At 62.5% G+C, this 12325-nt stretch overlaps 5 protein-coding genes across 5 annotated transcripts; 3 read left to right on the forward strand and 2 right to left on the reverse strand.

Moving 5' to 3' along the window:
- Positions 1-229: 229 nt before the first annotated feature.
- On the reverse strand, positions 230-4846 carry PAN0_003d1474 (kinase-like protein; the record flags this gene model as incomplete). Its single annotated transcript, XM_014802433.1, has 1 exon — positions 230-4846. One exon carries the CDS (start codon positions 4844-4846, stop codon positions 230-232), a length of 4617 nt encoding a protein of 1538 aa, XP_014657919.1.
- Positions 4847-5653: 807 nt separating this feature from the next.
- Positions 5654-6517, forward strand: PAN0_003c1475 (uncharacterized protein; the record flags this gene model as incomplete). The annotated part of the gene is made up of 3 exons (XM_014802434.1): positions 5654-5878; positions 5971-6088; positions 6330-6517. 3 exons carry the CDS (start codon positions 5654-5656, stop codon positions 6515-6517), a joined length of 531 nt encoding a protein of 176 aa, XP_014657920.1.
- Positions 6518-6909: 392 nt separating this feature from the next.
- Positions 6910-8085, forward strand: PAN0_003c1476 (cytochrome c and c1 heme-lyase; the record flags this gene model as incomplete). The annotated part of the gene is made up of 1 exon (XM_014802435.1): positions 6910-8085. The coding sequence occupies one exon, from the start codon at positions 6910-6912 to the stop codon at positions 8083-8085; it is 1176 nt and encodes a 391-aa protein (XP_014657921.1).
- A 106-nt stretch (positions 8086-8191) lies between these two features.
- PAN0_003d1477 (prenyltransferase) lies at positions 8192-11170 on the reverse strand (the record flags this gene model as incomplete). The annotated part of the gene is made up of 1 exon (XM_014802436.1): positions 8192-11170. One exon carries the CDS (start codon positions 11168-11170, stop codon positions 8192-8194), a length of 2979 nt encoding a protein of 992 aa, XP_014657922.1.
- A 669-nt stretch (positions 11171-11839) lies between these two features.
- On the forward strand, positions 11840-12264 carry PAN0_003c1478 (uncharacterized protein; the record flags this gene model as incomplete). Its single annotated transcript, XM_014802437.1, has 3 exons — positions 11840-11905; positions 11992-12126; positions 12217-12264. The coding sequence occupies 3 exons, from the start codon at positions 11840-11842 to the stop codon at positions 12262-12264; spliced, it is 249 nt and encodes an 82-aa protein (XP_014657923.1).
- Positions 12265-12325: the final 61 nt, after the last annotated feature.

Below are 12325 nucleotides of genomic sequence, written 5' to 3' on the forward strand. Positions count from 1 at the left end.
AACGTCTAAGCCAGAGAGAGGCACGATCTCGCCAGGTTCAAGACCAACCTGATCCACGCCTGCCACTGCCAGATGCAACCGCGCCATCCAACATCACACACACAAACAATGACCCGAACACTCACGCCTGACCTCTTCGCCCGCCGTAGGGTCGCTGATGTCTGTCAACAAAGTCAAAGTTGCGTGAATGCGATACGTGTGCAGAGAAGCTGGCGACAAAGATTCGGGATCAAGCCGCCGGAGCGGCCGCCGGGCGGAAGCGCGTGGATCGCTTACGACGCGCCTGGAAACTGACGCACTGTTCGTCGCTGTCGTCGTCGTCGTCGTCCAACAGCGCGGCAGGCGCAGCGGAAGCCGCTGCATCTTCGTCGGCGTCTGCAAATTGCGACTCTTCCGTCGCAATGATCGGCTTCATGGTAGCCAAGGGCACCACCTCCGTCGCCTTCTTCTCAAGCGCGTCTGCAAGGTGCACCTCGTTCTCTGAGCCGCCCGTCGCATACGTCCCAGCCGCCGAGGGTGCGCGCGAAGAGTCGTCCGAGCCATGCAGACGATGCGACGCGGAACGCGACACGCTGCCTGAGCTGATGGGAGTGGCATCGTCGCTGTGTGGACGCGCACTCGAATTGACGAGTGCATCCGCCGTCGTCTCGGTACCCTCGGCCTTTCGCAGGGCCTGCGCCTCGGGGGACAGCCCCACGTCGATGTCAAAGGCCTGACTCGAAGGTGCCGCAGCAACATCATCAAAGTGCGCGGCCGCAACTGGGACGGCATGCTGCCCAGGTGCTTCGCTCACCTCGGGAGGCGACAAGAGGTGCTGATACGGTGGCTTAAAGACGTTGTAGCCACCCTCGACCGAGGGCGTGAGGATGTCGTGCGAGCTGTCGCTCCCACCCGATGCCTTACGACGGTAGGCCTCCGGCAGGAAGGCCGGCCCATCCACTCCGTCGCCGTTGACGCCGTCGCCACCGAGGTGGTCGCCGTCACGCACAGACCAGCCGTGACCCGCATTGACGAGCATGGGGCCGGTGTTGACACCGTGCAAGTCGTCCGAGAGGTCGTCGTCCGAGAACTCGAGCTCGAGGTCAACATCATCGTTGTCCGCCTCGTCGAGGCCCATCTGTACGGGACGGCGCCTGCCCAGCCGATCGAATGCAAAAGGCTGTACTTCATCCAAGCCCGTGAGGGGAGAAGTTGGTTGGCTCGCAGCTCCAAAGGCGCTTCGCGCGATGCTTCCGCTCTCGACGGGCTCGCTGAGCAATTCCGTCGAAAGACTCGGTGCTCCCGTGATGGCGCTGCTGCTGTTGCTGCCAAGGACGGGCGCGCTGGTCGGAGTTCCGGATCCAGGAAGAGCCCCGGTCTGTCGCACGGCACCTTGCGTGTCGACCACAAGAGCGATGCCAGACGAAGGGCCAGCGGCGGCTTCTCGCTTCGAACTGCTGGCGTTGCTGCGAACACTTCCGCTGCGTCCTGCTGTGCTCGTACCGGTGGCGCCGAGGCCAAAGGGAGCAGCCTCACGCGAGCCGCGCGTGCTTGGCCTGGATGTGCTACGATGTCGGTCCTCGCTGGTCATGAGCCAGCTGCCTCTCAAGAAGTCGCCGAGACGATGGCGGCCCGAGACTCGCGAAGTTTGCGAGATGCTGAGAGTGGACGAGCGCCCCTCGGAATCGACGGAACGCCGCGGTGAAGCGGCACGATGCGGATGCGAGTCGTTGCTGGTCCGGCCTTGTCGGCTAAGCATGCGCTGGAGCGACGTTGTCTGCGGTGATTGAGACAGAAGCACAGGGGAGACCGGGGCCGCGCCTCCCTTGGGCGCCAGCGCATGGGTACCGGACGAAGTGCGTTGCGGGATTTCGGGAGCCGCGTCGGAACGCGCACCTACGCTGCTGGTCGAATGCGCCGAGACTCTTCGCTGCGAGACCAGACTGGGAGGCCTCATCGTATCGACCTCAAGCCCACCAGTAAGGACGAGGGGCGGTAGCATGTGCGCCGCGCTCGAGCTCTGCACAGAGTCCTCCTTCGACAGCGAGGGTGAGGCGGGCTCTCTCGAGAGTGCTTTTGATTCGACCTTGCCAGTCGTCCCTGCCAGCGTGGTGCGAGGCGATCCGAGTGCAATCGCATCACCCTCTTCGTCGTTGCGGACCGTGGTGGTGAGTGCACGAAGAGTGGTGGTGCCGTCGCGACGACCGACTGAGCCGGCGCTTTTCTGGCGGGAGAAGAAGATGTGGCCTTTGAGTGGCGTCCGTGGCGTGCGAGCAGACGAGCCCGAGTGACTAGACGAGTCGAACGGCGTGACGGGCATTGATCCGACATCTTCAGGCATCGCGAGTCGGTTTGGATGCGGCGAGCTACTGCCAGAGTCGGTGTGAATGTCTGCATACACGGACGACCCGGCAGAAGAGTGGTTCACCGACTTGCTACGGCGCCTGCCGCCGCTGAACGAGTCGAGTAGCTTGGACTGCCAGCGCTTGACGCGCTGTTTGAGCTTGGAAAAGCCTGTCAGTGCGTCCTCGACATCGGCGTGCGAGATCTCGACAAAAGGAAGGTGATGCGGGTCCGTCTCCGAGAGCCACGCAGGAGCATCCTGCAGGCCGTGAGTGATCCAGGGGTGCTTCTTGACTTCCTCGAGGGTGATGCGTTTTGCCGGGTCCTTTTCCAGAAGGCGGTCCAGCAAGTCGCGCAGCTGCCTAGCATCTTCGCTCAGGTCCTGCGGATCGGCATCCGGGATGAGATCTGAAGGGCTTTGCGGCTGTGCGTCGGCCTCCTCGTCGGTCCACTGGACGTGAGAGCGCCAGCGAGGCTTCCTTGGTCCGACTCGGACGCGGTCCACGCCCATGGAGACGGGAAGGGAGTAGTCGGTGTTGGGAATGACCGAGAAGAGCGCGTACTCGGACTCGGCGGTGAAAGGCGTGGTGCCGAACAATAGGCAGTACAGGGTGACACCTAATGCCCATACGTCGATCGCCTTGGTCACCTTGGGACGGACAGCCGCAGCGGAAGATTGGTTGGCTTCTGCTGCATCCGCCAGTGATGCGCCTTTGGCGTCATGGCGAGGGTTGATGGAAGGAGATGCCGAAGAGAAGGAAGACATGCAGAGCTCAGGCGCGAAGAAGGCTGGACTGCCGGCCGTCTTGGCTAGCTCGCGATCATCGACCAGACTGGGATCAGACGTCGAGCCTGGAGGCGGTGCCAATCGGCTTGAGGAGGACGAGGCGGACGAAGACGCAGCGGTGGCAGTTGGTGCTGCTGCGGACTGTTCGTTGGCGATCATCATGGCGTAGCTGAAGTGGGATACGCCAAAGTCGGAGATTTTGACGCGGCGATCCTTGTCCCAGAGTAGATTGGCGGGCTTGATGTCGCGGTGGATGATGCCCTGGTAGTGGAGATACTCGAGACCGCAGACAACGTCTCGAAGGATGCTGCGCGCCTCGTCGACGGTGAGAGTGGGCTGGGCCTGATCGTTCTTCCAGACGATTTCGCCGCCTTCCATGTACTCGAGGACCATGAAGATCTTTTTGCTTTGGGGATCGTCGATGACTTCCTTGAGCTGCACGACGTTGTCGTGGCTGCACTTTTTCATGATGGCGATCTCGCGACGCACTTTTTGATCTGTGGTCCACATGAGCGCCTTTCGGGCTCGCTCGCGCTCCTTTTCGCGACGGCGATCGGCATCCGAGTCGGGCTGGGCACGCTTTCCATGAAGACCGAGTGCTGAAGCCGAGGGTGAGCGCGGCAGGTGAGGCAATGGCGCAAACTGGGTCGAAGGAGTGCTGGGTACACCTCGGACGGTGGTGGAGACAGAGGTGGTGTCATCCTGCGGAGAGTCGGTCTCGGGAGTGGCATCTTTGGGCGTGGCTTGGGTGTTGACGTGGTCGATGGCGTTGCTTGGAGTAGGATCGACGTGGAGACTAGAGGAGCGAAGCATCTCCCTGTTGCGATTGTTCCGACCCAGCAGGCCGAGGCCGGCGCCGAGACGCTTGCGTGCCTCCCTCTCTACGATCTTGACGGCGACTCGTTCGCCAGTCTCGAGGTCGGTGGCGAGACGGACCTTGCCGTGAACGCCGCGACCGAGCTCGCCCTCGATGAGGTACTGATTGACCATGCGACGACCGCTGGTGTGAGTCTGAATGTCGAGGCGATGGGTCTCGAGGACGTGAGGGGGGCGATTGGAGCGGATCGAGGCGCGCGGGTTGGGTGAGGAGCGGCCGGATTCGGGAGGTGAGTTGTAGGTGCTGGCGCTGGTGGAAGCCAATTGGGTGTGAGGCGGTGGATGCGACGATGAGGTGGCCGAGGGCGTGGCGGCATTGAGCTGACGATGGATATGCTGATTGAGCAGCTGTTGTTGTATCTGCTGTGCGTAGAGCTGGAGTTCGTTGATGGCGGATCGAGCGGGGGTGGATGAGCCTGAAACGACGGAAGGCGATGCGGAAGCGGATCGGCTGGCAACGTCGTCGACACTGAGCAGCGCTGACGTGGCGGTTGCATGTGTGGTGGGGTGTGTGGTGGTCTCGGGGCTCGATCCGATGAGAACTGGCTGGGCAAGATCCTTTGAGTCGGAGGGCATCGCTGGTGAGCTGTACAGCTGCGCAGGTGGCGACATGGAGGCGTTGATGGAGGACGATGTGGGAACGGCGTCGGACAAGGAGGGCGCAGCAGGATTCGCGGAAGCATGACCCGCAAGAGCCAGATTCATGGCCGAGTGTAATGGGCTGGAGGCGGGCTCACCACTCCGGCGCGGGCTTGTGTCGGTTGGTGCCAGGCGGTCGAGCGACGGCTGTGCAGCTTCGCAGGGTGTAGCCGCAGATGTGGTGGTGGCAGGATCGCCTTGCGGCATGGATTCAGTGGCCATGATTGCGATGCAGGCCTGCCGATCCGCTACACGGAGGGTGCGGGGATGTGCTGATGGATGCAGACATTCAGCGTTGGAGGTGCATGGTCGCTACGTGGAGCATGCTTGGAGACGATGGAGCGGAGCGAGCGTGTTGCGCAGTGGTTGATAGAGCGTGGTGCGCAGGAAGATTGACACGTAGGGATCGTGACGGTGGAAGCGGAGATGAAGGAGAGGCCGTGGGCTGATGGTGCGATGGAGTTGTGTGCGGAAAAGAGCCGATGTGCCCTACTCGCGTGTCCGGAGGATGATGGTGGGAGATGATCGATGGTGGTGGCGGTCTCTGAAGTGATTGTGACTGCGGATGCGGGTGCGGTTGCGGGTGCGGTTGCGGGTGCAGCGACGACGAGAAGGGTGGCAGATGGGAAGGATGGGCGGCGAGCAGCGAGGGCGATGGGTCCAAGCTCGAGGTTGCGGGTCGGGCCAGGGCCGAGCTCCAGATCTGGCAGACAGGAGGCCGTCCGTGTTCAGAAGGCGGCGGCAGCAGCCGGCAACAACAGCAGCAGCAGCAGCCGACAAAAGGAGGGGTGCAGCTGCAGCTCGACAGGCTCGCCTAGCGTTGGGTGGGCCAGTCGACCCAAATCCACACCGCGCACTCAAAGGGGAGGCTTGGCCGGCGCATGAGTGAGCCTCAGCTCGGCTCTGCCGACTCGGTTGGCGGGAAAAATCACGGGCGCGTTGGAAAAAAAAAAAAAAAGAAAGAAATCACAGCTAGGCTCGCAAGCCGTGCTCACTGGGCGCGCAATCGACCCAGAACCCCAACGAGCAATGCGTGACAACCAAACATCCGCGGCGCGGACCCCAGCTGAGCCAGGGCTGGAAAGGGCGAGAGGAGGGAGAAAGCACAAGGCCAGGCGCCAGGGCCAAGCCAAGAAGAAGCGCTCGGGCCCGCTCAACCTTGAGCTCGTTGCTTCGGAAAGCTCATCCGAACGCAGGCCAGGGCAGACAGATGCTCAGCCGCAGCCTTGGGCGTCGAAAGGAGAGCTTACACCTGTCTGCTGTCATCGGCCGCAATGACGCACGGACGAGGGCGAGTGAAGAGTGCCAAGCTATCAGCTGCCGACGCGGCCCTGAGTGGCTTGCAGGAGCTAAGTTATGCTTCGGCTGGCTCGATCGTCATGCCCTCCCCAGCAGTCACTGGTATCGGTCTGTTTCCGACTGCCGTCTTCTGCGTCTTTCACAAGCCCCGTAAAGCACAAAGAGGTGCTGATAGCGTCGAAACGAACGATGTCGAAAACCCACCTCGAAACACGCGGCTGCAAGATGAGCTGCGCGCTGAGGACGCGGGCCCGCTTCGGTTGCAACAGCTTCGCTCGGCTGTACCGAGCCAGATGAGAGTGGAGTGAGACACATGATTTGGAGCCTTGACTCTCGCAATTTCCGCTGCGCATCACCGCTTCGCGCCGTGTCTTCTCGGAAGTGGAGCCTCGATCCTTACGTGCAGCTGCACCTTCAGCTTTCCACTTTTCGGCAGCCACTGCAACCACCACACCCGCTCTGTTCGCAGTCATCGGCCCATCCGAGCACGCAGCTTCCTCGACCTCGGCGTCGTCGGTGACCCTCTCCCGAATCTTGGCTGATCTGACATCAAGGTCAACCGATACCCCCGATCTCATCACGCCTTCGATCTAACATACACACATTTGCTCCGACGCACCTTTGAACGGCAGCCTTTCGCATCGTCCTGAAAGCAAGAGCAGGAGATATCTCTTCTCGGCAAATCGAAGTGGAACAGATGTTGCCGGCGTGCCATGCTGGCATCAAGGTTGAATCTGCGAACCACGCCCGGCTGCTTTGTCAGAACGCCGCGTGTTTGCTCGGCCTCGGGAGTCGGGGCGGTCGAGAGTTGAGGCGTGGCTGCGAAAATTTCCCGGAAGCGCCTCGCGAGGAGGAATTTCGAATCCTCGCCTCCACTCTGTGCACGAGACCCAAGCCCAAGACCCAGGGTCTGCGCTTGCCACTTCTCCCTCCAACCCCCCACCACCATCTCTTCCCCTCACCCCGCACCTACGCCCGCCCTCAACATGAACCCCGCAGAGATCGTGCGAGCCCTCCGCGCTCAGGCGGCCTCGGACCGCAACCCCTACGCCGACAACCAGCATGCCGTCGCAGGGCTCATGGCGTACAAGCTCTCGCAGCACCGCGATGAGATCCTCAACTCGATCAAGCCAGGCTCGTCGTCGGCCTCCGCCTCGACACCTCCCCCTGGCTGCCCTATGCATGCCGGTGGTGGCCCATCTGGTGCTGAAGCCGCTGCACCCGTATCGCCGCCCAAGCCCGCTCCCAAGCCGTCGCATCCCAAGATGGTCGCCTCGTCCGGTGGACAGTGCCCCATCCCGCACGAGGATCGCGACGCCTACCTCGCGTCCAAATCTGCACAGGCTCCCCCGCGTGGCTCCATGGCACCGTCATCATCGTCTTCGTCGTCGTCGGACTCCACATCCAAGCCATGGTCGGCGACGCTGAATCCGCTCAACATGATGCCCTCGCTGGGCCAGAGCCAGGCGCCCGAGCAGAAGACCGAGCTTTCCACCGAGCGCGTCGTATCGTCCATCCCGCGCTCTCGCAACTCGGCCGCACCGGGCGCATCTCCATACGACGCGCCATCCGCATGTCCCGTCAAGCACGACAGCAGCACGCCCGCCGAGGAGCAGACGGACAAGTGGGAGTATCCTTCGCCGCAGCAGTTCTACAATGCGCTCGTGCGCAAGGGGTGGGAGACGCCCGAGGAGCACGTCGAGACCATGGTGCTCGTGCACAACTTTCTCAACGAACAGGCGTGGCTCGAGGTGCTCGAGTGGGAGAAGCTCGCGGGCGCCGACTCGTCGCGCGCCGAGCTCGCGCGCTTTCAGGGCAAGCCGGGCACGCTCACGCCCAAGGCGCGCGTGTTTGGCTGGTTGTCAGCTGTGATGCCCGGCACGTTCAGCTCCGAGCCGCCGTTCGACCGCCACGACTGGGTGGTGCGCCGACCGGACCAGAACGGCAAGGAGGTGCGATACGTCATCGACTACTACAGCGTCCCCGACGACCCGGACAAGGACGAGCCCGAATTCGTGCTCGATGTGCGTCCCGCCCTCGACTCGTTTGAGAGTCTGAGCGTGCGCCTGCAAAAGGGATTTGCCGAGTGGAAGCAGGGCGACGGATTCTTCACCGCCTTTGCCGCCGAGAACACCGCGTCATCCAAGCGTCAGAGCACATAGCCCCGTTCCGCTTCGCGATCACTTGTCCTCTCTGCTGCGTCTTTGGGAATCGCACGCACGTTGAAAAACACTGCCTAGTCTACTGTGTGCATTGTTGGTGAGGAGTCTATTGCGTTGGTTTCGCTGCGGTGTGAGTATCCCCGTCGCGGTGGCGGGCGTCGAGGTAGAGCCAGGCGGCATAGTCAGCTACGAGGCCCGCGACGATGATCCAGCCGAGGGTGGTGTTGGCGCAGAACTTGCGCCAGCAGTCGGGACGATCGTCGAGTCGTACGCTTGCGATTTGCCAAGCCAGATGGCCCGCGGCACCGGCCAGCGCGATACTAAAAAACGGATGGTGGTGTGCAAGCGCCTCCAGCACTGGCGAGGATGAGAGCGTCTGCAGTGTGGACGAAGGCAGAACCAGGTCGCCGACGGACGCGGCGCGTGCGGGTTCAAGCACCTGTGCTGCACTCAACCCCACTGCTGGCGGAATGGCTTTCGAGGCGCTGTATCCAAACAACCCAATCATTCCCGCCGAAAACGCCGACAGCACCGGTTTGGTATGCTCGCCAAACAGCAGCGCTGTCGACTTGACGCCGGCATGCACGTCGTCGTTCTTATCCTGATGCGCATAGATCGTATCGTACACCAGCGTCCAACAGATCGACCCCACATACAGCGGAACCACCACGGTCCAATCCACAGCCCCTGCTACGGCAGCCCAGCCCAACATTGCGCCCCAGTTGAACGCAAATCCAAGCACAAGCTGCGGCCAGTAGGTAACGCGCTTCATGAGCGGATACAGCACCACCACCCCCAACGAGCTCGCGCCGAGCACGATGCTGTACGCATTCAGATTCACCAGCACCGCCAGTCCGGCACTCAGCTGGACGCCGAGAAAGCAGAGCGCCTCAAACTGCGTAATCTCGCCCGCCGCGAGCGGGCGCGTCTTGGTGCGCTCCACCTGCCGATCCATCTTGACGTCCCACATGTCGTTGATTGTACATCCGGCGCCGCGCATCACCACCGCACCCACGCCAAACAGCAGCGTGTAGAATAGCGGTGTGGACAAGGCAAGTCCGAGCGTGTGCGAGGCTAGCACAATCGACCATGCACACGGCCAGTACAGCAGCCACGTGCCGATCGGCTTGTCGATCCGGCTCAGCGCAAGGTACGGCGCAAGGCTGAACGGTTTTGCAGCCGCATCAGTCGCGCTGCCGAGCGAAGCCTTGGCGCCAGTGCTTGTCGGTGTTGCAACGGCGCGCGCGTCCGCCTTCGAGGTACCACCTGGTCTTGGTGCGCCAGACTGGGTGCTGTAGTGCCTCACCGAGGCCGAGGTGCGCGACGACGACGCTGCCGCCCAGGTGGAAAACCGGCGGGCGGACGACTCGTCGCTCATCTTTTTCTTCTTGGGCCTGAGCTTGGAGTTGCCCGCCTGCACATGGTCCGGCTGACCGTCGCCATCCTTGTCTTCGGCCTCGTGCGAGCTCGAGCCAGCACGCTCTCCCCCATCGGCATCGTCCTTATCGCCGTCCTGCTCGTCCTGCTTTGGATCCGATTTGGACGCACGGAAGGTGGCAGCCTCGTGGCGACGGATGATCTTGAGTGCGTGCTTGTTCTGCTTGCCCGCCTTGGTCTCGCCCTGGTCCCACTCAAGATCATAGTCCTCGGCGACCTTTTTGATGGTCCTGCGCAGGTCCTTGACGTCCTCGATGAGCTCCTGGTAGCGCTCCACGTTGAAGCCCTTTTCGATGTAGAGCTTCTGCTGGCGACGCGAGGTGGTCTCGTTGAGCACCGCGCGGTACGACACCTCGCGATTGTGGATGAGGAACCAGATATAGCCGCCGAGGATGGTGCCGAGACCCGTGAGGTAGGTGACGGGCTCCATGACGTCCCAGCCGAGCTCGGTGAAGAAGGTGAGGAATGCCACCGAGCCCCACCACGCGCCGAGGATGCCGACGCCGGCAAACGAGAGCCGCTTGGTGCCCGAGTGCGCGATGCGGTCGCACTCGGCCTTGAGCTTGGCCAGCTGCTCGATCTGCCCCGTCTTGGCGTACAGGCTGGCGCGCAGGAAGCGCGTGCGGTCCTCGAACGACGGCACCGTCACAAAGACGTTGCGCTCGTCGATGCGGATCACAAAAGAGCCGATGCGCGCCGCATCGCGCAAAAAGTCGCCAATGCCCGTGGCGGGAGACCAGCGCTTGCCGTCGGCCGCACGCGTGTGGAACGAGATGGGCGGATCGCCGAGCGGATCGAGGAATCCCTGGCGCAGCAGCATCTCGCGCATCTCGAGCTGTTCTTTCGACAGCTTCAGACGCTTGTCCTTGCGCTCGGGCGACGAAGGCGGCCCCGTGGGGATGCTCACCTTGTCCTTGTTGCTGGTGGCGGCGTTTTGTCCGTTCTCCGCGGTTGGATGCTGCCGCTGCTGCTCGAGCTGGAACCGACTAGGCTCCGGACTCGGTCCTTCGGCTCGGATGAGGTTGGCGATGTAGCTGAGCGGCTGCGCACTGTGAAGCAGGAAGACGACGCTATGAGCGGGTGCATCTGCATCGTATTCGTCCGCCTCGACATCGGAGGGCTCGCCGTTTTCAGGGCCGTGGAGGTTGGTGTGTGCGCGATGATTGACCTGCGACACGGGTGGACCGGGAGTCTCGGCCGCCTCTTCCCACGACTGGTTCGAAACGCTCTCGCGCTCGGCTGAGTCCGGCGAGTCGTCTTGGTCGTCTTGCCGTTGCGCGCGTGCTTTGGCAGAGGAGCGTTTGGAGGAGGGCGAGAGCGGGTCGGAGCTGGGTGGTTTGAGCGGCAGCGTGAGCTTGAAGAGGCTCGACTTGGTAAAGGCGAGGTAGCCCTGGTCGCGCTCCGTGCCGAGCTTGGAGGCCGAGTGGTGGTTGCTGTTCTCGTCGGCGGGTGGCGCTGAGCTCGGGTACGTAGTCTTGACTCCCGACGGCGTGGTGGCATACGTCCGGAAGCGGCCAGGCCACGCATGCCTTGGAGCGAGGATATTGCTCGAAGCGAGCCTGACCTTTGCTGCGAGTGTCGAGGTTGATGGGGCGTCGAGACAGCATGCTAGCCGTGCCTGCGCAAAGAGCGCCGGTCGCACCGCCATCGTGCTGCACAGTACCTGACGCTGACTATAGCGGCCAGATCAGCCCGCGAGGTTGCCGCGACGTCGTCGATGGTGAAGCGGGTCCAGCCAGGGAGCGACGGCACCTAGACGCGCCGTACACAGATGGCCTCGGGATGCTGCGAGCGGCGGATGATGGCGCCTTGGTGGTGGTGGTCTATGATGCTGCGGTGCTGCGGTGCTGCGGTGCTGTGGATCGGAGGATTCGTGAATCACGGGCTCATGCATGACGAAGAGCTTCCGACGCACCATTGCCGCATGATCAATCTAACACCATCACTCATCGCGCCCAATCACCCAACACCAACACCTCCACGATGAGCGCGCGCGCCGCACCGGCGCTGAATCACCTTTGCCGGGCTGAATCATCGCTGTCACCCTGAGCCGTGCGCCGTGCTTGCTCGGCTTGGAGACGCTTCCTGGCCTCTGCCTTGCCGCCCTGTTCTGTCGCAGAAGATGGGCGGTTGGGCCTATAGACTGTGTGTACTTGCTGAGAGCTGGTGGCAAGCCTGCCGTCGTTGGCCGGCTCCGTCCATATATAGTCCAAGCGCTTGGGCGATCTTCTGAGTGAATTCCGCCCTCACAGCAGCTCTTCTGAAGCAAAAGAAACAAGAAAAGCAAGTCCTCACCACCTCTGCATATACGCACAACATGTCGACTCAAGGCGGAACTGAGTCTCCTCCCCTCCAGGGCCGCGAGAACGACCCCATGGGCCAGGTGAGCAGAACGGCACTGCGCTCGCAATCGACCGCGGCTGAGAGCAGCTGTGCTGACCATAGCTTCCGTTCCCGCTGCATCGACAGTCGGCGCCAGGGAAGGAATCGCATGCCATGCCGGACGAGGAGCAGCGCGGTGCTGTGTTTGGCAAAGGCGAGAGCAAGTCGAGCGAGAGTGGCCAGGCGGGCGACGCTCATCCCGGTGCAGGCAACATCGAGCAGGTAAGCACGATCGTCGTTCCGCTGTCGAAAAAGTGAGCAAATGCTGACCACTTCTATTCTGATGAACCTTGGTGGGTGCTATCATTGCAGGCCGTCGAAAACGCCAAGCACGCTGCTACCAACCAGCCGGGCAAGTGAGCCTTTCGCCATGTCCTACACCTTTGGACGCACAAAGCATGGTGACCTGTTGCAAGCTGTG

The sequence above is a fragment of the Moesziomyces antarcticus genome (assembly GCF_000747765.1).
Source record: "Moesziomyces antarcticus DNA, scaffold: scaffold_v10003, strain JCM 10317, whole genome shotgun sequence".
Taxonomy (NCBI): Eukaryota; Fungi; Basidiomycota; class Ustilaginomycetes; order Ustilaginales; family Ustilaginaceae; genus Moesziomyces; species Moesziomyces antarcticus.